We start from the raw sequence: 21,784 nt of genomic DNA, 5'->3' as shown, positions 1-21,784 counted from the left end.
ATGGTTTCAGAAGAAGGTAGGGACCAGCCTGCCTTAGCCGGGCAGCACTACCAACAGGACAAAAGGGTTCCCACCCTATGCAAAAGCTATTTAAGGCTGGGGAGTGACATTGTTGTGGCTCTTCATTGATTCCCCACCCAAAGAGACTCTTGGAAACACCTGAGGAACAGGGATTGAATTGGGGGGAAGTGTTGGATCCAGGCTAGAGGGATTTTTAGCCTGTGAATGAAACATCTGGGGTTTCTAAGCTGCAAGCCAGCGCAGCTTGTGCCTTAAGAATCTGCAGACTGCTTGCATCATCGTCATTTAGGGTGAGAATTTGCCATTCGTATCTGACCTATGTAGTATATTAAGCTTAGTTTGTGTGTTTTGCTTATTTGCTAGGTAATCTGCTTTGATCTGATTGCTATTCCTTATAATCACTTAAAAGTTATCTTTTGTAGTTAATAAACTTATTTTTGCTTTATCTAAAACTGGTGTGTGGGAGTCATAATTTGGGGCAGAAAGCTGTGGCATTTCTCTCTCCACATTGAGGGAGAGGGTGAATTTCAGGAGCTTACACTGTCCAGTTTTCTGTGCAGTGCAAGATGGTATAATTTTGGGTTTCCACTCCGGGGAGGGTGGGGGTGCCTTAGGAACAGGGTAGTGCCTTAGCTGTGCCTTCCTATGCAGGAGCTTGTTAAAGAACCTGTGTGTATGTAACTACAGCTGGGTGTGTCCCTACCTGTGTGTGTGCTGCAGTCTGGGAGGGGGCTTGGCAGCAGTACCGTGTGAGTAGAAACCCAGGCTAGTAGGTTGGGGGGTGGGGGTGTTCAGTGGTACCCCAGTTCCAGGCAGGACCCCAGGGGGAACCTGTCACCAAGTGCACCCTAGATCTCTCACCTAAGAGAATACTTGTAGCCAATCCTATCATAAACTAACTAAAGATGTATTAACTAGGAAAAAGAAATGAGTTATTTACAAGGTTAAAGCAGGTAAACACACACACAAATTAGCTAGTTTTGTGTTCCAAAAGGTGTCAGAAAACTGCTGTAATATGCAAGCTCTATAGATCCTTTAGCCAGGGGTGTGCACAAGGGGTGGGGCAGGCCTTGTCCCCCCAGTAATCTGCAGAGGCCCAGAGCTCCTTCATTCCTGGGGCCACTGCAGGGGCACAGAACATACCTCTCCAAAAGTTGTCACATTTCAATTCCTGTGTTCACCCCTGGGGCAAACACAAGCTAAACAGCCAGGGATCCCTTGCTTATGCTTTGATTGAAGTGCTGCCCTCTCCGGGAAGCCCAAGCAGCATATGGATACAGTTCCTTCTTTCCAGGGATTATTATTCAAACTGATGGGATGAAGCCTTGTGCACATCTCCTGTTCATAGCTGTTAATTGCTTCTCCACCAGCACAAAGTCTGTCTTTTGATGTGTCACAATGGATCATTTGGTTTCAATGGGCCTTCTTGTGTGTAGGACCTAACACCTTCTGAAAGAAAGCCAGTAACTGAAACAGGGAAGAAGCATTAAATAGTTCCAGAGGTTTACAGCGCAGACACTTAATATAACCTTATAACATGGGGTACTGATGTTAAGCAAGATTAACATGTGCAGAACCCTACAAGAACTTCAAACATTAAACATATTCTTATAACTCTAATATCTATTTTACCAATACCAACACAGAAGTTAGCCAGACTGGTTTCCAGCTATGCATGTGAGGGTTAGGGGCCTTGGCATGAGCTGAGATCTGGTCTGCCAATGTCACAAAAACAATGAGAGAAGTAACAAAGCAAGCTTTTAAATGAAAGCTCCTTCCATGTGAGATTTTTTTAATCTGTTGAGTTATGCTTTCATCCATATATCTGTGACCATTTTAAAGTCAGCATGGGTGGGGAGGAGGAAAATCCCAGCAGTACCATAAACTCTCCTATGTAGAAGAGAATCAGAAGCATGAAGAATGGGAGGAGGCACCTCAACAAATGGTATCTGCAATCTGTTTGGTTGACACAAGTCCAGCAAGCAAAATCCAGTTGCAATCCAGTACCCAGCCTCCCCTCTGCAATTGTGCCAGCAGCAGGTCGACTTTGGTTAGGAGGGAAATTTCTATCCAGACACTGAAGTTAAATGGAGAAGAAATAAACAAGAGATGTGCACCTCTGCTTTACATTGAAAACAATTAAAACAAAACAGGAAGTTCCTCAACACCATCAGTTTTAATGATCTTTATAGAGCCAACTGTGACAGGTTCCCCTGGGGTGCCACCTGGAACTGGGGTACCACTGAGCCCCCCGACCCATCAGCCTGGGCTCCCTATGCACTGTACTGCTATGACTAGCCTGCCAAGCCCCCCCACCCCTCCCCTGGACTCCAGCACACATACAAGTAGGGACACTCCCAGCTGCAATTACATACACACAGGTTCCTTAACCAGCCCCTGCCTGGGATGGCACAGCTAAGGCACCTCCCAGTTCCTAAGGCATGCACCCCCCTCTGGAGTGTAAACCCAAAATCATACCACCTTGCACTGCACAGAGATCTGTACAGCGTAAGCTTATGCAATTTGCCACCTCCCTCAGTGTGGAGAAGGCTATGCAACAGCTTTCTGGCCCAAGTTATGACTCCCACACACTGGTTTTAGACAAAGCAAAAATAAGTTTACTAACTATAAAAGATTGCTATCCCTGATAATCACTGAAAAGCTAACAGATCAAAGCAGATTACCTAGCAAACAAACAAAATACACAAACTAAGTTTACTATACTAATGAGATTGGACACGAGTAGCAAATTCTCATCCTAAATGATGATGCAAGCAGTCTCCACTTGCTTAGAGCTTAAAAACCCCAGGTGTTCCTTTCACAGGCTAAAAATCCCTTTAGCCTGGGTCCAGCACTTCCCCGCAGTTCAGTCTTTGTTTTTCAGGTGTTTCCAGGAGTCTCTTTGTGGGGGGCAGTCAGTGAAGAACCATGATTATGTCACTCCCCTGCCTTAAATAGCTTTTGCATAGGATGGGACCCCCTTTGTCTCCAAGCTTGGGTCCCATGCCAGCCTATGGAAAAGCACTGACATCCCAAGATGGAGTCCAGCACCAGGTGACCTGATCACATGTTCTTGTAGAGTCACATGGGCAAGTCACATGCCCATGGCTGCTTCGGTTAGTCATAGCAGAGGCTATTACCCATACTTTAGTTAGAATGTTTACAGGAAAGCCCATTAGATGTAGATGGGTGTCTTCCACAGTCCATTCATAGCCAAGTGTTCCCCTGATGGGACATCCAACTTGCATGGGCCCTTGCCAGCCAGTCATTTAGACTGAGAGCTTTTTGCCTAGTGGGTGTGGCCCAGGAATAACTGCATGAAATATATATACAGTCAATATTCCTAACTTCAGATACAAAAATGATCCAAGCATACAAATAGGATCAACATATTCAGTAAATCATAACTTTTTCAATTATATCTCACATACCTTATCTTGCATGAAATACATCATGATTATGCCATACTCATAGGGCAGGGGTGGGCAAACTTTTTGGGGCGAGGGCCACATCTGGGTGAGGAAATTGTATGCAGGGCCGGGGCAGGGCGGGTGGAGTGCGGGATGTGGAGGAAGGGGCTCAGGACAAGAGAGTGGGGCAGAGAAGGGGTGCAGAGTGTAAGATGGGGCTCAGGGAAGGGGGTTGGGGTACAGGAGGGGTACGGAGTGCAGGATGGGGCTCAGGGCAGGGAGTTGGGGTGCACGGGGTGCAGGGTGCAGCAGGGAGCTCAGGGCAGGTGGTTGGAATGCACAGGAGTGCAGAAAGGGGCTCAGGGCAGGGAGTTGGGTGCAGGAGGGGTGCGAGGTACAGGCAGAGGGTTTAGGGCAGGAAGTTGGGGGGCGGGGGGCAGGAGGAGTTTGAGCTCCAGCCCGGTGCCGCTTACCTAAAGTGGCTCCGGGGTGGCAGTGGCGCACACCAGGGCCAGGGCAGGCTCCCTGCATGCCTGCCCTGTCCCCACGCCACTCCAGGAAGTGCTGCGGCCCCTGGGGGGGGGGGGGGCAGAGGGCTCTGCGTGCGCACATGGAGCCCTTTGCCTCCCGGCCCGGGGGCTGCTTCTGAGAGCAGCGCCGGGCCCGCAGCACCACCAGGGGTAATCCCGCGGGCCATAGTTTGCCCATCCCTGTCATAGGGTGACCAGACAGCAAGTATGAAAAATCGGGACAGGGGCTGGGGGGGGAATAGGAGCCTATATAAGAAAAAGACCTAAAAATCAAGACTGTCCCTATAAAATCGGGACATCTGGTCACCCTACATACTCATATCATAATATTACTATGAAGAATGTGGGGTATAATGTCACACCAACTGAACTTCCAGAAATGTGGGATGCTTTGGGAAAGGTGTTGCATGGGAGCAGTCCTTTCACACCCCCACAAAAAGAGGTCTCTTCTAGGGACACAAGTCCATGACAGTCTCAGATCAGAACTTGCACACAGACTATTGGGGCCTCAGCAGACCCGGTCCTTCCAACCCTACCCTAAAGATTGGGGCTGTTGGGTGAAAAACAAGATCCATTTCAATTTAGGCTTAAACAGTTTATTTTAGCCTTTATTTTGTATGGCTTAAGACCATGCTGTTGTCACCTATGACAACATAGGAATACATGCAAAAGCATGTCAGGCAAGAAAGATCATTGAACAAGTTAATTCTTCTGGGGACAGGGCAACTCTTCAAATCTCTGGTCTTCTCTCCTCTCCTGTTGTCCATCACCTATATTTTAATCCCTTGTCCCATAATTTTGCACAGACTCAGTTTTACCAAGTTACCTCATCTGTGCACCTATGTACTCTAAACTCCCTAATTAAAACATTCTCGTGCATAAATAGTGACAACTTAATACATTTTTGCTTATCCTAAGAACAAGCGAATGGCCATACTGGATCAGACCAATGGTCTATTTAGCCCAGTATCCTGTCTTCCGTCAGTGGCTAGTGCCAGATGCTTCTGAGGGAATGAACAGAACAGGGCAGTTATTGAGTGATCCCCCTGCCATCCAGTCCCAGTTTCTGGCCTCCTACTAAAAATTACTTTTTCCTGTCTACTTCTGTCGTCTATTCTTCATTGTCAGCCCCACTGGCTTCATCTAGTTTTTATTTTACAGGTCTGTTTTTGTGGCCTTTCGTTTCTTAAAGTGTCTTGTTGGGGGTTATGGGGAGGGGACCTGAAGTTAACAATTCCCTCACAACACTCCGCTTCACCCTGCTATTTACATGTCCAAGGATTTTTACAGACAAGACACACAAGCCAGTTTCCAATTTACACAGTCCTTTCTTGACCCACCATCCCTCATCCAGCACCAGGTCTGAAAGCCCAACCCTTATTCCATAAGATAATGTCACTCAGAGGGCAGCAATTGTGCTGTAGGAGCTTCAAGACTCACATGATCTTTAGTGCTTTATTCTATTAAGTGGGACATAGAAATCTGTGTGTCCATTAGGAAATCAGTGTCTGGGACTGATAAATGGAAATATCCCTAAAATCAGAGTGCCCAGGTGGTCTGGTTTTTTTAAACAGCATTGAAACACACCTCAATGTTGATACATACTTTGCCCTCCCTGACCCAACAGATACATTCATTTTTTACTTGCTGGGGCTGACAGAGATTGGCCAGGTCCTCATTTGATCTCCAAATAGTTTTTTGAAGTGGGCTCATGTTGGTATAGTCAAGCTACAGTGAAAGTTCAGCTCTCTATTGAGGACCCATAAAAGTGCACAACAGCGTGTGTCATATTTTTCTATGATAATTAATACTCCTTAGGGATGAAGGCATTACACTCTGAGGCACTGTGATAAAGAAATTAAACAGGACAGCTGGCTACCCCGCAGGGGACTTTCCCAAGGTAGTGATTTTGGGCTAGAGTGGATCTACCCAAATGCACTGCCAGCCCTTCATCTTTAGTGATGCACTTTTATGTGTCTGCAACACATGCATAGAACTAGAAGTCATGTAGTTTTCATAGGCAACAGTCCCAAACTTCTCAGGTTTCCCCTACTTGCAGTCCCCTGTCTCAGTGGGGAGGCCCTCTCTCCACCCCACCATCTTCCTTCATTATAACTAAAGCTGATGTCTCCTTTCTTGCCATCACGGGTGCCAACTAATGCTTGTCCATCCTTCTTTAACAACTTCAGAGGGAAAAAGGAAGCAATCAGCAAGTCCTGATCTGTGCTTTACAGAGGACGATAGTGTGTTATTTGTTCTCTTGGGCTCTGTATGTCAAGCTAGGACCCTATATAAAACTTCACTGGGATTAGCCTTCCGTTTATGTCAATGAATTTGGCATGGCTTTCTAGTGACGCCTCTGAGATCGGTTAGGTGTATTAAAGCTCCTTGGGCAGCTAATTTTGCATGGGCAAGGACTGGTTCTGCAAAGGAAGGACATATCTCTGAGAAAGAAAAAAAAAAGCCAATCGACCACGAAGGGACTCGAACCCTCAATCTTCTGATCCGAAGTCAGACGCCTTATCCATTAGGCCACGCGGTCACCGTGCCTACATTTCTGGCACATAGTCGGAAAGAGCATCCCTGTCACCTGGCTACTGCTCGGAAGGGGTTTTACTCGTCACTGCAGACGCTCATACAGAGCGATAGGGCCGCGCCCGGCACACGCAGCTTGACCAGTCACCCACCCACGTGCTCACCCAGCGCCCAGCTTTGGCCAGGAGACCAAGGAAGATACTTTTGCCCTGGTGCAGCGTGGGAAGAGGGGAAAATACCCTCAGCACCGTGTGCCTGGTCTGCACGGGCAGTCCGGGGGGATGGAGGGGGGCAGCTGCCCTTTGTGGTCCCCCCAGTCCGACGCTGCTTTGCTCTTCCTGCCCCACGTGCCAAGAGCATCCTCTGCAGCCGCCATCGCTCCTGGAGAGGGACACACACAGACCAGCTGCGGGAGCCTAGCCTGGAGCCGCTGCCCCCGGCTCGCTCCCTGCTGCTCTTCGGGGATTTTCCCTTCCCTTCCCAGTCTGTCTCTCCTCCGCCCGGAACAGCAGGACACGTACTCGGGTGCATCCCAGATCCCGCATCACCTCGTCTCCCTCCCTTCCCCGCACATCCCTGGGAGCCCTGGATGGATACCCAAGGCTGGCAGGAATCCCAGGGCTCAGACCCGGCTGGCCCGTGTCCACGCTCTGCCCCCAGAGCCCAGGAGGTGAGCAGGCATCGGGGTCCCGCAATGGAGAGAGGAGCAGATACAAGTTGGTCCAGCAGCCCTGACCTGGTGTATAGTGGGGGTGCTGAGAGCCACTGAACCAAACTTGAACCCTGTATATCAGAGGTTCTCACACTGTTGTCCCTGGACCACCAGTGGTCCATGAGCTCTATTCAGGTGGTCTGCGGACAGTTCCCTCTAAGGCAGTTGCACATGAGAGAATGAATGGCCACCCACCTAATTAGTGGAGCCCTGCAGGTGTGGCTCCACTAATTAGGTGCCTGGACCCTGGAGAAGATGCACACATGAGGTGAGGTGGGGGCCTTGGGGGGAAGTGGGAGGGGGAAGTAGGGTGAGAAGAGGGGGTGGGGGGAATTTGGGACGTGCAGGGCTGTGGTGGCCAGAGAAAGAGTTGACTTTCCCCAGCTCCAGGGCTGCAGCTGCCGGGGAGAGACCCCCCCCTCCTTCCCAGCCCCAGCTCGGGGAGAACCGTGGTGGGGGAGAGAGGGCACATCCATCGCATTAGAAAGGTAAGACTACTGATATTAAGATATGAGTTGTGTGCTTTTATTTGTAGAACAAAAATACTTTTTTTAAAATATAGTGCTTTTATCCAAAGTGCTTTACAATAGTTAGCTAACAGTACAAACAACATTTGGAAAGATCATTAAGTGGTCTGCCGAGACCCTCAGCAATTTTAAAGTGGTCTGTGAAAAAAAAAAGTTTGAGAACCTCTGCTGTATATGATGAAAACAACTTCAAGCCAGAGGGTGCAGCAGCACCCCTAGTTCCAGCACCTGTGCACAAGGCAACCAGAAGCTGTGAAAGCCAATCCACCCTTTTAGCCCCATGACTTAGAGTTTGTTCACTGCACAGCTGTTGAGGGGGGTGCTTGGGCTGCTATTCAACACATGCACCCACGGAAGTTTGATTCTGCTGGATGGGCTTTTACCAGCATCTCTGCTGGGTGAGGTTGCACCATCCTAGCCCCCCATATTCGTGCCTTGGTTGTTACTACAATGACTCCCAGAGGTGGGGGATGGAAGCTTGCCCATGATGTTCCGGTTTATGGTGCTCCTGGGACTCACTCTCCTTTCCAGCAGCACTCAGTTTAACCATAGCCATGCATGGCCTGTTTGTCTAGTTTCATCTTTCTAAGGCACCCAGGCCATGGGGGAGAGCAGAAAAGGCTGGTCCCAGCTCCCCCTGCTTTAGATCAGCCTCTACAGGGGAAGATGCTCCTGGCTGGGCACCTCCTCATCCCAATCCCAGCCCATGGAGGGCTGGCCATGCGGAGAGGGATCAAGCCGTGGAACCCCCGGTGACCTGTACCCCTCCTCTGCTGCAGCTGGGAGGAGTGAGGAAGTTCAGCCTCCAAGATCCAGCTGGGTCAGAGACTTGGGCATTCTGAGGGTGGGGGTCCCCCACTGGGGAGCTTTGCCAGACCTAACAGAAGTAGGATTTGGCTCCATGGGTTACAAATACCGAGGATTTGGAGGGGGGGGCAGAATACTACAGAGACTGCCCTAGAGCCTGGCTCCACTGTGGCACTTAAACCGCACACGCTGTATATTTACATATATACACATATATCCAATTGAACCTCAGACATACAGGCATATGAGCCAGCTGTGTTTGCTAGATAAGAAACTAGTGAAGGAGCAGCCGTGTTCAGCATGGAAGGATCTTCCACATCAAACAACAAACCAGAGAATGCAGAGACAGTCAGGGGGACCATGGCAGGCAAGGGAGAGCTTTGCAAAGTCTCGCTAACTACCAGTCTAGCCTCTCTCTCCACAACACCTAAGAGCTCCTCTTCCCACACCTTTTACTTTTCGACGGGGTGGTGCTTGGAGCTGCACCATGTAAAGCAGAGCTGGGCAGTTGTGACGGTGCCAAGCGTATGGAACCTAAACAGTGCAGGGAGTGGACCAGCAGTGAAGAATGGACATCAGGACACAGCTGGCACTTTAAGCAGAGGGAACTAAGGTGAATAAACTGCCAGCACTGAGAAACCATGTAACTTTCTTACCAGGAAGGTAGTTTGTTAACTTCATACAACTTTAGAGGTAGGTGATGTTTTTACAGCAAGTGATTGACTTTTCAGTTGGCTGGCAGTGCTCAAAAGATAAAATGGTTTTCTTTAAAATCTGAAAGTCATGAAAAATTTCAGCGAATCAAAAAATGTTTATTTCAGAGCAAACAAAACATGTTCAACTCAGAACATTTTGTTCCCAAGCATTTTCAGAAGACAGCCAAAAGACAGCCATCCTTCGTTCTTAAGGCACTTATCTGAGATATGGAAAACCAGGGGTCAATTCCCTGGTGGCAGAGTGCAACGACAAGGCTGTCCAATAAGCAGCAAGACACACTTTGGAAAGAATGTCCAAAGAATGTCATAGAAGGTGTACGTGCCTTCTATGACATGCCTCCAACGGGCATAGGTTCCATTACCAGCTCTTCCCTCCTGTAACTCTCTGTTGCTTGGAAGCCAAAGAGATTTATAATGGGCTTCCCTAACCAGGATCCTTTGCAGGACCCTCGCCTGCCTCTGGGTGATTTACAGCCCATCCAGCCAACCAGCTCTCTTCCCTCCCACTCCTGGTTTGACAAGAGCTAGCTTCACCCCATTACATCTTCAGTACTTTCACACCCCAAACATTTTGAGGTGCCCCACTTTTCATAGGGCGTCCCCTTTGTTTCCCTTAGTCTCATTAGCATCACATTAGTATCTAGGTAAACATGTTCCCATGGTAACCTGTGGTAAAAGCAGAACTTTACAGTCAGGTGTCCCCTAGTGGTCCAGACTGGTACAGAGCAGCATATTTTCCTGACCATCACCTACTGGCACATTCTTTACATAATCTGGTAACTTGACTGGCACAGGGTTAGTCCTAGGTCACCTACACATATCATGCCTCCTTAAGCCTGAGGCCTAGCATGGTTAAGCTAAACTCTTATAAGCCTTAGCCTGTAGGCCTTAAATATTACAGCCTTGCTTTACTTATATCCCCAATACACAGTCATCCAGTCCCACCGACAGAAATTCCAGGTCCCAGGGACCCGGGGGGGTGAGGGGGAGGCAGGACCCAGGGTGGAAGTGACTAATCCGTCACTTCTGGGACCACCCACACCAGCCCGTGGGACACCCCCCCCCCCAAAGCACAGGGCCTGGAGCGGTCTCAAATGCTTAGGTGTCCTGCGGCCCACCTGGGTGATTTAAAAGGGCCCTGGACTCCCGGCTACCGCAGCAGTGGCCAGGGGCTTCTGGGTCCTTTTAAATTGCCCGGAACCCTGGGCAATTGCCCCCTTTGCCCCCGCCCCCACCCCTCGTCAGCGGGCCTGTACTCATTACTCTTAACTACTTGTCAATCTCAAACTCCTATGATGCTATCCTACTTGTATCTCTATCTATACCTACAACCTAAATCTCTCTCTCACACATTGATTACATTTGGACTAACAGATGAGTTTGCCATGACAATAGATAACACAGTTAAATGATACAATGAACCAATTGGCTACATAATGCATCGGCCAAATCACCCCTAATGTAACTCCATGGACTTAAATGATTTTGGAGCTGAAACTGTATCCTGCTGTTGCCTCACCAGCTTCTGCCAAAGTCACCCGGGGGGGTCAACCACAACAGACATGGAGAAGTTGGGGGGGGGGTGTTATTGAAGAAAAGTGACATAAAGGGAAGTGATGAATCCTCACTGGGAATTAGGGCTAGGAAGTTCTAGGGAATGATGTCTAGGTGCTGAAATTGTCTGCTCCCCGCACACAGGGTAAAAGAGCTAAGGGTGGGGTGAATGGGTGAAAGGACTGATGGTTTAGAAAATGGAGAATTTCTACCACAGGGTCACTCATGCCCCCTCTCCTGAGCAGCCTACATGTGAGGACAGGAATGCAGAGAGATAAAAGATCATCTTAATTGGGCTGTGTAGCCCCTGTGACGGTGCTGCCCGTGGGAGCCAGCTGAAGTCACTCAATCAGGGTGAACTGCATACCAAACGGGGCAGACAAACCCCAAACGCTGGTGGTTATTCCAATACTTAGATTTACCAAACCAGCACAAAGCAGCTTCTATAGTACCTCACTGGTCACTTAGAAGTCCAAACCACGCAGTTCCCTTAAAGTGCCCAGCCTCAGGCCTCCGTCCAGACACACCAGTCAGATATGATGATGATTCCTGAAAATTTTACTTCATCATATGAAAGAAAAGGTTCTTCCAATCCCAAAGGATCAGCCACATACCCAGGTCCAATTATAACTTAGATCTTACCCAAAATACACGCTATAGCCAATTCTTATTAACTAAGCTAAAATTTATTAAAAAGGAAAAGAGAGAGAGTGTTGGTTAAAAGATTAATATACAGACAGACGTGAATTCAATTCTTGAGGTTCAGATACATAGTAGAGGTGAGCTTGTAGTTGCCAAAAGTCCTTTTAGAAATAGTCCATAGGTTATAGTCCAATGTCCATATTCAGGGTGACTCCAGTCAGTGACTGGGTATCTCAATCCTTGTGGCTTAAGGTTTCCCCCTCTTGAAACCCAAAGCAGATCTGAGATGAAGCAGGATCATGTCCCAGGCTTCTTATACATTTCCAGCAGCCTTTTGGCCTGAGAAAACAATAGGCTTAACTCCTTCTCCCAAACATCCTGGCAATTAGCACAGAGTAATTTATCCATTATACAGTTCAGATACAGGTTAGCACAACCTTCAAAGAGACACATAGACAATAATACCATTTCACTCAAGTATCATCATAAATGTTAATATTCCTTTTTTGATCTTTGAATTAAAACTATAGCAATAGACAAGACTTGTTTGCTGACATCACAAGACCTGAGCAAACATCTCCCCTTCTACCTCTAACAATGCCGGCTGCATTTCAAAGCTCTAGTCATTTACATATCTTCCTAACCAGTCCTCAAGGTTCACCCATGGGTCAGGTCAGTCTATGAGTTAATTAACTCTTTCTGGCCCTGTCACCTTTTAATGAGATATTATATTACACTCATAACGTCACAGCCCCAAATGCTGCTCTGTCAGACCAGTGAAAAGCCAGACTGACTCAATTTCCAGCAAAAACACAGGCAGGTCAGTGGAGTTGCATCAGATTTAAACCTGATGCATAAACATGCACAAGATTTGGGCCTTATAGGGTGAAAGCTTTTAGCATTATGCGTTGTGAGGCTGAATCCTTCCTTTTTATATGCATAATTTTTTTGTGAGGACGGGGACTATGGGGTTAAAGCAAATTATTTCTACCACACATCAAATCTATTAACGGTAATTTGACAAGCTGATCCCAAGAGCCACCTGAGTGCATTGCACCATTATCACTGAATTCTTCATTAAAAAAAAAAAGCCTTCAATTATATAAGCTTCCTCCCTACACTGATTAATATCAAAGCACCAGCTACACCTCAGTTGATAGCCACAGGCAACTAGCTGTAGCATCAGCTGTACCGTTTGCCTCCTTAGGAAAAGGGGAAAGATGTGGGAAGCATTCTTAGCTATTCTCACTTTGTCTATGGCAACAGGTAAGTTAAATTGTAGTAGGATCAGGGGAAAACCAACCGGATTACCCATGAGGAATTGATATTCTCATACATATAAGAGGAAGATTTAGATGGGCACTCTAGTCCTGCCAGTGTGAAAGGGGACAAAGATCTGGCAGTGGTTTCCTAGAAGCTACTGCCCAATGTCTTTTAATCCTCTGATGCAGTCCCATTCCATAGGCTGGGTGTGTGGTGCATGCTGAGATCCTGCCTGGTATTGCTCTGCTAAAATGAATTTGGACATAACCAGACTTTCATTTTATTTCCACAGGTGCTGCCCCAGAACAGCCCTGTAAGTACGATGACGTTATTCAGTATCTGAATATCTCTTCTGAAAAGCCACCCCAACTACATACAATACCCAAGAAAAATTGGAAAGAGCCATTGAAAGTGAAGATAAAATTTGCACTGATGTCCATTCTCTCAGTGGTAAGGAAACAAACCTTATTATTTTTTATAGTAGGAAATATTGTGGAGATTGAAAAGTTGAGGTAGCTGATGATTCTAAAGTGAGTGAGTGACTCTTCTCGCACTCATACCAGTGTAAATCAGGAGTCACTCCACTATTACTGCCACTGATGTGAAAGGGTAGAACCTGCACCTTAGGTGGTCTTCTCCAGACTTTATGGCTCTGGTTTGAAAGTAGAATCCAGAACAATGTATGGTTGGAGGTGCCAGGTGTAAAATAGTTTGTTACATCTGCACAAATGAAAAGGTTGTTTAAAATTATTTTAGTTCTCATCACATGTTGAACAGGTGTCACATTAAAATGAGCTCTAAAAGATCTAAGTCCAGGGCAAGATTCATTTCTCTAGCAGCCTCCTATCCACTTTTTAATTGGCCTGTTAAGCTGCATTGTGTTGCCAAAGCACTGCAAAGTTGTCCAAGAATACTTAGGAATTTGGCCCTTGATTTGTATTCATCTGAACTTCTCTCTTTTTCTGTTTCTTCCCCAAAAAAACTCTTAAAAGGGAAACATCTCTGCTTAGCCTGGGTATAGGGAACCCACGTTATTAGCCTGTGGTTACAGCAATGTGGAGTTGGGGGAGTGGGAGGAGAGAGTGAGGAGAGATTTGGTAATTCTTGTTTGGTTTTGCCTTCCTTATATATCAGGGATCAGATTCGGTAGATTCGATTTTCCTGAGCCGTGTTGCAATTTTTCTCCTGCTCTGGATCCTGTCCCAGCACAGATTTACATAGCCAGGTGTATTCTTATCAGGCAACTGCTCTTTCCAAACATTGAACTTTACCCTTCCAACCTACGCCTCAGTTTGTAACACCAAGAAAAGTATGTTATTGGTCTGCCCTGATTTTCTCATATCTCGGACACCCATCACGCCATCATTGTAAGAAAAACGCTGAATAACCTCTGTGTTTTGTACCTATCTTAGTTAATGAAATCATGATAATCACTTTCCCATTTTGTTTCTCTAGACTGAAAAGCTTCAAACTGTCACTGTCTGTTTCTTTGTGGATATGGTAGGAGCCTTTCTCTGTAAAATCAAAGCTATTTTGTTTGTGCTGAGAGTCCAGAAATTGTTTCCATTCTGTGATTTTTTTTTTCCTCTAGGAGTGGGAAAATGTCTTTGTGACATGGAATCCTCAGGATTTCTGTAACATTTCCAAGCTTAAACTGCCAGTGGATACATTTTGGTCCCCGTATATCATCATTTACGAACAGTAAGACTCTCCCTGGCTGATTTCAACTTGCTTCCGTAAGAGGGATAATTACAAGGGACATGATTGGTGCCACTGAGATCAATGGGCCTAACTCATCTGAGTGAGGATTACTCACATAAGCAAAGGATTTGCAGGACGAATTGCAGGGGGGAGGGGGAGGGGAGGAGAGTAGAATAGCTAAGAATCAGTCAAACAAACAAACTGATCTCATGACAATAAGAAAATATTCATTAAATAAAACTGTGGTTTTTTTAGCCCCTGAGTGAGGGGGCACTAGTACAGCATGTGCAGGCTATGGGAAATCTGACAGACAGGGAAGCCAATCAAAAGGAGACAGACTCCAACTGCATATCTTAGTGGCTCCTGTCACTGTTTATTCTGGAGGTCCAGGAGATGCCCACTCTACTATGATATTTGGTATTGTCCCTAAATGATTAAATATTATTTGTTAAGAAGCAGCGGTGTGCTCGGCACTGCACAAGACACAAATAAGACATAGGGCCTGATTCTGCTTTCACTTATATGGTGGAAATTCAGCTGAAGTCAATAGTTAGAGGGTGGAAGCAGAGTGAGATCAGAATTAGGCAAGTGGGTCATATGTCCTTGAATGTCTTTCCCGTCTCATCTAGCATGCTAATGGGGTGCACTACAAGTCTTGGTGTAGATGGGGATTATCAGCCCTTCTCTGCGCCCCAGACTTTCTCTGCTTGCATTCTCTCTTCCCCTCTCTCCTATCTCCTCCCACTGCCTTTTTGTCCTCCCCTGTTTGTTTTAAATCTCTCATCCCTGGTTACTCGCTGTCACTCACCCTCTCTCTTCTGCATCCTGTTGTATGTAGTAAGCTTCACTGACCATTCAAAGTCAGACTAACAGTGAGATTGCAAAAAAATATTGTCTTCGATCTGCAACAAGCGTTTTGTCATTTTACTTTTCTTTGTTTTGGAACATTGGTTCCTTCAGTGTGGATGAAGAGAAATCCCTCAACAGGCCCTATCTGTCCATCACCCACAACGGCATCACTACCATAAGCCAAGAGCACCGTGTCACCATAGCATGCAACTTGAAGATGCACAAGTTTCCATTTGACACTCAGACGTGCAGCATAAGCCTCTTCTCAGATATAGTACATGGTATGTCTATTCTTATTCACTTTTACTACAACCAGACTGGATTTGCTGGTGCTGGCTACTGTCCACAACAAGACAATGGACTAGATGGATCAGAGGTCTGATCTGCAATTGAATTTTTATGTTTACTACTCAACAGTGTCCATTGTGTTAAAAAAAATTACAATGCAAGAGGAAAACTGGACTATGGCATGATCTCCCACTATGGAGTCTCCTATATGTTTATCTCTGGAAGAATCCAGATTCTGCCTCTGCAAAGCCTTTACTCCCAGGAGTGGTCAGCTTGGTCAAATGACTAGTCCCACTGACTGCAATAGGGATTAGCTGAGTTTGCAAGGTCTAGTCCTTAAAATGTGCATGAGTCTCTAGATTAAAAATAGAACTCCAAGGGCTGAAGTTGAGAGGACATGACTGAGAAAGGGCTGCAGGATGGGATCCAGACTTAGAGATTTGAGTTCCAGGGTAGAGATCTAGGGTCTGGACTGCCGCATGCTTTCTTATTTTATCCCCATGGTAGGCGCAGTAATGGAGAGGCAAGACTTACTTTCAAGCATTATCTTTTATTGTTTGCATAGCACAGATGTCCATTTAGCTACAACTATTCCAATAATTCAGTTTCAATTGAAAATCAATTGGCTTCGTTAAACTAAAGGTAACAAATGTTCATGACATTCCTGGAGTTTAAAGCCAGGAGGGATCATTAGATCATCTAGTCTGACCTTCTGTGTCTCACAGGCCATTAAATGTCAACCAGTTACCCTTGAAATGAGTCCAATAACATGTGTTTGGCTAAAGCAGCTCTTTCAGAAAGTCAGCCAGTCTCAATTTGAAGAGGAAACTCTTTGCTAGGAATGCAAGTAGTAAACAGACCCAGTTCACATCCAGGAGTGAAACATTTCAGGGAAGGGGACTAGCCGTCTCGGTATCGAGACAGATATTTTTCTCAAGAAAATGCTCCATTTGCACAGTTGCCACCATAGTGAGTCTGTGAAGAAGAGGCCCAGATAACAGCTACTCCCAAGTATTTATGGAAGCACAGGAAAGAGACAGCCACTGCCAACTGCTCCTCTAAGTGCTTCATCTAAAGCTCACTGGAGCCAGTGGAAAGACTCCCACTGACTTCATTAGGATTTGGATCAAGGCCATAAGATGGGAGACAGAATTCAACCAAGTATCCAAGACCAATGGAGTTATGAAACTCCTGCTGTCAGCAGACATCTGTTCCCATTTAAGCAGTGACCTGTGGGCCGGATTCTGATCTCATAGTGTTATAACTCTATTGATTTCAATGAAGTCATTCCTGGTTTACCCTGGAGTAAGACTCAAGCTCTAAGTACACAACTAGTTCTGTTTTGGGCAAGAGATGTAATTTTTCCACCAAGGGTGGGTAGGTGGGGGATCTTAACCTTCTCTTCCCTCCTTCTGAATACACACCTGGACTGTGGCAGCAGATTAGAAAACTCTGTACTGAGAAAGGAACAACCTTTAAACCACCGCGTCTTTACTTTCTTTCCTCAAACAGCAACAGACATTATATTCCTGCCCAATCAGACAACAGAAGAGGTGAATAAAAACAGCAAATTTTATCAGTTGACCGATGGAGAATGGAAGTTCACAAACATAAACATTATACCAGACAGTCTAAAGAACAATGAGGAAGTCTCTAATGGGATCACCTATGAGGTATTGCATCATCAGTGTATTTTGCACACTGTATATTTCATTCATTGATTTATTAACACCATCCCCCACCCCGAACATCAGGGCTCAGCTACAAACTAAAAACACAACCCAAGCAAAATCTAATCATCATTAAAGAACTAACTCCCACAATTACAAATACACATTCCCCACCAGGCAAAGCACTTTATAAGTATAGGTATTTTAAGAAAAGGTCCAGGGAGATATATATTATTCACTTATGCCCAAGAGTTAATATTCCTACCTCAGCAAGTTTGTGGGAGTCTAAAATCTCAAAACAGAATGATCTGATAAAAATCAAAGTGACATACCTCTAAATGGAGGTCTTAGAATGTGGCACCTCTGCACCTCTGCCTGACCCCTACAGTATAGATCTGTAGAGCTAAATCAAGAAAGAGCACAATCTGCTGCTCATGCCAAGTGCTCTGTTCTGCAAGGAGTTCATGGGGGAAATAGGCAACTCCCATGTCTAAATGGGAGAACTACAGCAGTCTCACAAATCCAGCAGCACATGTGCCAAAGACAACTCATGGTACCAGTTCCACTGCCACATTCCTAGCATCTCGCTTCTAACAATGCAGTAGGCAAGGACAAAAAGAGGGTGGAACCAAAGCAGCCTACTGTGCAAGACAGATCATGTTTTAGCAAAATGACCTTTGACAGTACAGCTCTCATAGGAGCATATGGGGTCAGACATTAATGCTGGCAAGTTGCTGGATTACTTCATAGTTGGTAACAAAATAAATTCTTCATGATGGAGCCAGATCCTCCCTAGGTACCAATTGCTATAGCTCCATTGACATCATTGGAGCTGCATTGATTTATACCAGCTGAGGATGTAGGCTAAGGCGGATATATCTTCCTTTGAGGTATCTAGTATAGCCCACTCTGAGCCAGCTTACTGCACTGGATGGAACGTTTTGTCTGCTCCAGTTTGAATGGGTGTGTTAAGGGGAGTAGAAGAAAAAAAACAACCAGAGAGGTGAGGGCATATGTATTCAACAGGCACGTGTGCACGAATATACACACCGAGAATACCAGTAGGAAAATAGCAAGAGTGCGTAGAAGAATGTAGGGCTCAACCCAAAATGAGGGCAAAGGGGGCCAGATGAAGTGTCTGGAAGTAGGTGGTAGAATGAGATGGGCAGGTAAGAAAGAGTTAGCAGGACAGGTGGAAGAAGGGTCAGACTACGAGAGTAGGGGAACTTGGGGTTAGAGGGTAGAGATCAAGCAGGAAATGAAGGTAAGCAAGTAAGGAAAGAAAGCTGGGGTCAGGATGAGGGCGAGTGTTTATGGCTGGCACTTGAAGCTTGGGATGCCCTAAAGCATAGGAAGCCCACTGGGGCCTGTTCCATCCTTTGAGTTGATAGCTTGGACTCCAACCACAGTTGGAGGAAGAGTCTGTCTCATCCCACCGAGACCAGCACTAACCCAGGCCATTCCGTTATTTCATGTTTGCCTTGTTCCCTCCAGATCTCCATGAAGAGACGACCCATTTTATATGTTTTGAACCTTATCTTCCCATCATGTGCTCTCTACTTATTGGATATGACTATTTTGTTCAGCAGCAGCTCTTATGAGGACAAGATCAGCTTCCAGCTGTCACTCATCATTGGAGAGTCTGTGTTAGCTCTGATTCTTAAGGACATTATTCCCACTTCTTCCGATGACCCACCTGTAATAGGTACTTGTCTTTATTGAGTAAAACTCACTTTATATTAGACGTGCACTGAATGTAAGGAAGAGAGCAGAGTACAAACGTGCTGCTTTTTAAGAGAGAGTAAGAAGAGGAACACCTAGCCACTGCACAAGAGCTGTAATGCTAGAAGTCCCTATTCAGAGCAGTTTCTGGACTTGGGGCACTATATTTCTTCTATTAAGCAGAAGCCCACACTAGATAGAATTATGGATCTAAAGGAAGTAAGGCAGAGAGTTTATCAATCACATCCTCTTCATCTTCTTTTGCAGTGATGTTTTTCATAGGTATCTTTGTCCTAATGATTATGGGTGTATTGGAGACCTGCCTATTAACACAGCTGAAGAAGAAACCCCTAAAGCCTATACTCAAGTCTATCAAACTGCTGCGATGCCGCAAGCAAGCTAGAACAGCATCCGGAAACCTCTTAAGCAAGCAGGGTTAGTGTTTGGTTACCTACATTTGAATACTCTGTATCTAGTAACAGGGTTCTGTCAGTAGGGAGCCCCTTATCTCTGGAAATCAATCATGCTAGCAGGCTTAGAACCCAAGTCCATTGTGGTTCAGGCCACATTTGCTCATAAATTCACACACAGTTAAGACACCTACCTCTCAACATCATTATGATCATATATTATACAAATCAAATATATACAGGCAACATATGTATACAAAAGAGCTGCACCTTTGTTATTTATGTAGGCTCAGCTGTAAACCCAGCCCCAAGCAGAGTCCAACAACTCTGGCCAGCCCCACAAGCCCATTTAGCAAGAACAGTCCCTGAGATTTTCTGATAGTTTTTATCAAAACTTCATACATTTTTCTACCAAGCAAATAAAGTCAAGTTTAGCATCATGCAGGGCTCTGCTCTTGTCCACAATTTCCCCTAATGTATATTTACATTTGGCTGCTGTTCTGCCCATTGTAGAAGTTTCGCTGACTGAGACAGCCAGGGGACAAGAGGAGAGAAGGGATTCAAGCCCACTTGGAAAGGGAAATACAGAACTCCCCATGCTTAAGGAAAGAATCAATGCAGAAGGGCAGCAAAGTGGGACCCAGGCAGAGCTACAGGAGTGCGAGTCAGCCCAGCTAGTTCTGGATAAGGTGCTTTTCTGCAGTCATTTGCTTTTATCACTACTGTTTAGCATCATCATTATTGTACAATGGAGCAGTTAAATGTGGGCCAATTGCCTTTCCTAATACTTGCTTGCCTCAACCTCCTCCCTAACAAGGTTTTCCTGCTTCTTATGCTTGAATTAAGCTGTGCACTGCATGTCTGAATAACAGTGCAAGCTCTGCAGGGCAGGAGCCTTGTTCTTGCATGTGCTTTGTAAAGCAATGTGTACGCCTAGGGCATCCCATCAGCAAAAAAGTTACCTGAATAAAATACATTCATGGAGCTAGTGTTCCAGCTGACAGGGAATTACTGGTGTAGGTATAAGTCATCTGAGCTGTACCTCTCAAAAGTGCTGAACGACACATGGAGATCTGGGGGGAACAAAGCAAACATGAAATAGCACAATGGACTAGATTAGTGCTGGTCTTGATGGGATGAGACAGGCTCCTCCAACTGTGATTGGAGTCCAGGCTACCACTATCAACTCAAAGGAGGGAACAGGCCAGGGTGGGCTCCCTACCCTCAACTACAGCCCAGGATTCAAGTTTATAGGAGAATAATCAGCTCCAGAGGAGAAGGTATATTTACCATAGCACAAATCCCAACCAGTTAGTGCCAGTCACAGGACAAGCCACATCCCTCCCTCTACAGCCAGGGTGTCCCTCTCCTACCCCTGCTGAGGCAGCATGGCATAATTGCACAGCTACATAATAGTTGCCAAGGCACACGCGCAACTGGCACATTCAAGCTGTGGGGGAAAAAAAACTGTTGTAGGCTTTGCCAGGTTTGTAACCAGATCCAATGAGCGTATCATGGGCAGGCTACAGAGAGATGCTTGCACGTGTAATACAGAAAAGGGCTGAAAGTTAAACTGGGCTGATCATTTGTGTGGCTGGACTGTTATCTCAGTCACCCAAACCACCTTGGGTTTAACCCAGGGGTAAGCAACCTATGGCACGCGCGCTGAAGCCGGCACACAAGCTGATTTTCAGTGGCACTCACACTGCCTGGGTCCTGGCCACCAGTCCGGGGGGCTCTGCATTTTAATTTAATTTTAAATGAAGCTTCTTAAACATTTTTAAAACCTTATTTACTTTACATACAACAATAGTTTAATTATATCTTATAGACTTATAGAAAGAGACCTTCTAAAAACGTTAACATGTATTACTGGCACGCGAAACCTTAAATCAGAGTGAATAAATGAAGACTCGGCACAGCACTTCTGAAAGGTTGCCGACCCCTGGGTTAACCTGAACAGCAAGAACAGGGAGAGTATTCTACAAACACTAAACCTTGGCATCCTGCTTGGAAGACTCAATCCTGTCCTTCAGGGACTATCCCCACCCTGTAAAGTGCAGAGCTTCCAAAACCAATTGCCTGCTTATTTCAGGGCATTTGTCACCCACTTAAAAAACAAAAACAAAAACAAAAAAAACCTCCTAGTGGATTTAATCTTTTGGTTTTGAAACCAAGACGAGACACATTGCTGAAGCTCTGTACAATTACTTTTATTTAAAAGATTCTAGAGAATTTGACAGTTACCAGAAACTGCTTTCAGACAGATTTACAGGTCTTCAATGGGTTTGTGTGGCCAATATGGATACTTCTCCTTGTCCAGTTTCGTTTCAGGAAAGACCTTAATCAAGTCCTCAAATGTCATCTGATCAAATGGAATCATGGCTCTGAACTTCTCAAGCTTGAAGTGGGTGGAGAGACAAGAAA

The 21,784-nt window shown here is 45.8% G+C and overlaps 1 protein-coding gene and 1 non-coding gene across 2 annotated transcripts in view; one reads left to right on the top strand and one right to left on the bottom strand.

The window, feature by feature from the left end:
* Positions 1–6,430: 6,430 nt before the first annotated feature.
* On the bottom strand, positions 6,431–6,503 carry TRNAR-UCG. The gene has a single exon. It is a non-coding gene; the product is annotated as a tRNA-Arg (tRNA).
* A 3,452-nt stretch (positions 6,504–9,955) lies between these two features.
* LOC123346341 (5-hydroxytryptamine receptor 3A-like) overlaps positions 9,956–21,784 on the top strand; it is a 40,529-nt gene continuing 28,700 nt past the window's right edge. Inside the window, exons 1-8 of the mRNA XM_044983673.1 lie at positions 9,956–10,034; positions 13,010–13,167; positions 14,173–14,217; positions 14,309–14,418; positions 15,379–15,548; positions 17,068–17,228; positions 18,720–18,930; positions 19,215–19,382. Coding sequence (XP_044839608.1) covers positions 13,150–13,167; positions 14,173–14,217; positions 14,309–14,418; positions 15,379–15,548; positions 17,068–17,228; positions 18,720–18,930; positions 19,215–19,382 — 883 coding nt within the window. The 5' untranslated portion in view covers positions 9,956–10,034; positions 13,010–13,149. The remainder of the gene's footprint in view (positions 10,035–13,009; positions 13,168–14,172; positions 14,218–14,308; positions 14,419–15,378; positions 15,549–17,067; positions 17,229–18,719; positions 18,931–19,214; positions 19,383–21,784) is intronic.

This window comes from Mauremys mutica, chromosome 12 (genome assembly GCF_020497125.1).
Source record: "Mauremys mutica isolate MM-2020 ecotype Southern chromosome 12, ASM2049712v1, whole genome shotgun sequence".
In the NCBI taxonomy this organism is placed as follows: Eukaryota; Metazoa; Chordata; order Testudines; family Geoemydidae; genus Mauremys; species Mauremys mutica.
This window is presented reverse-complemented; position numbering and strand designations above follow the sequence as displayed.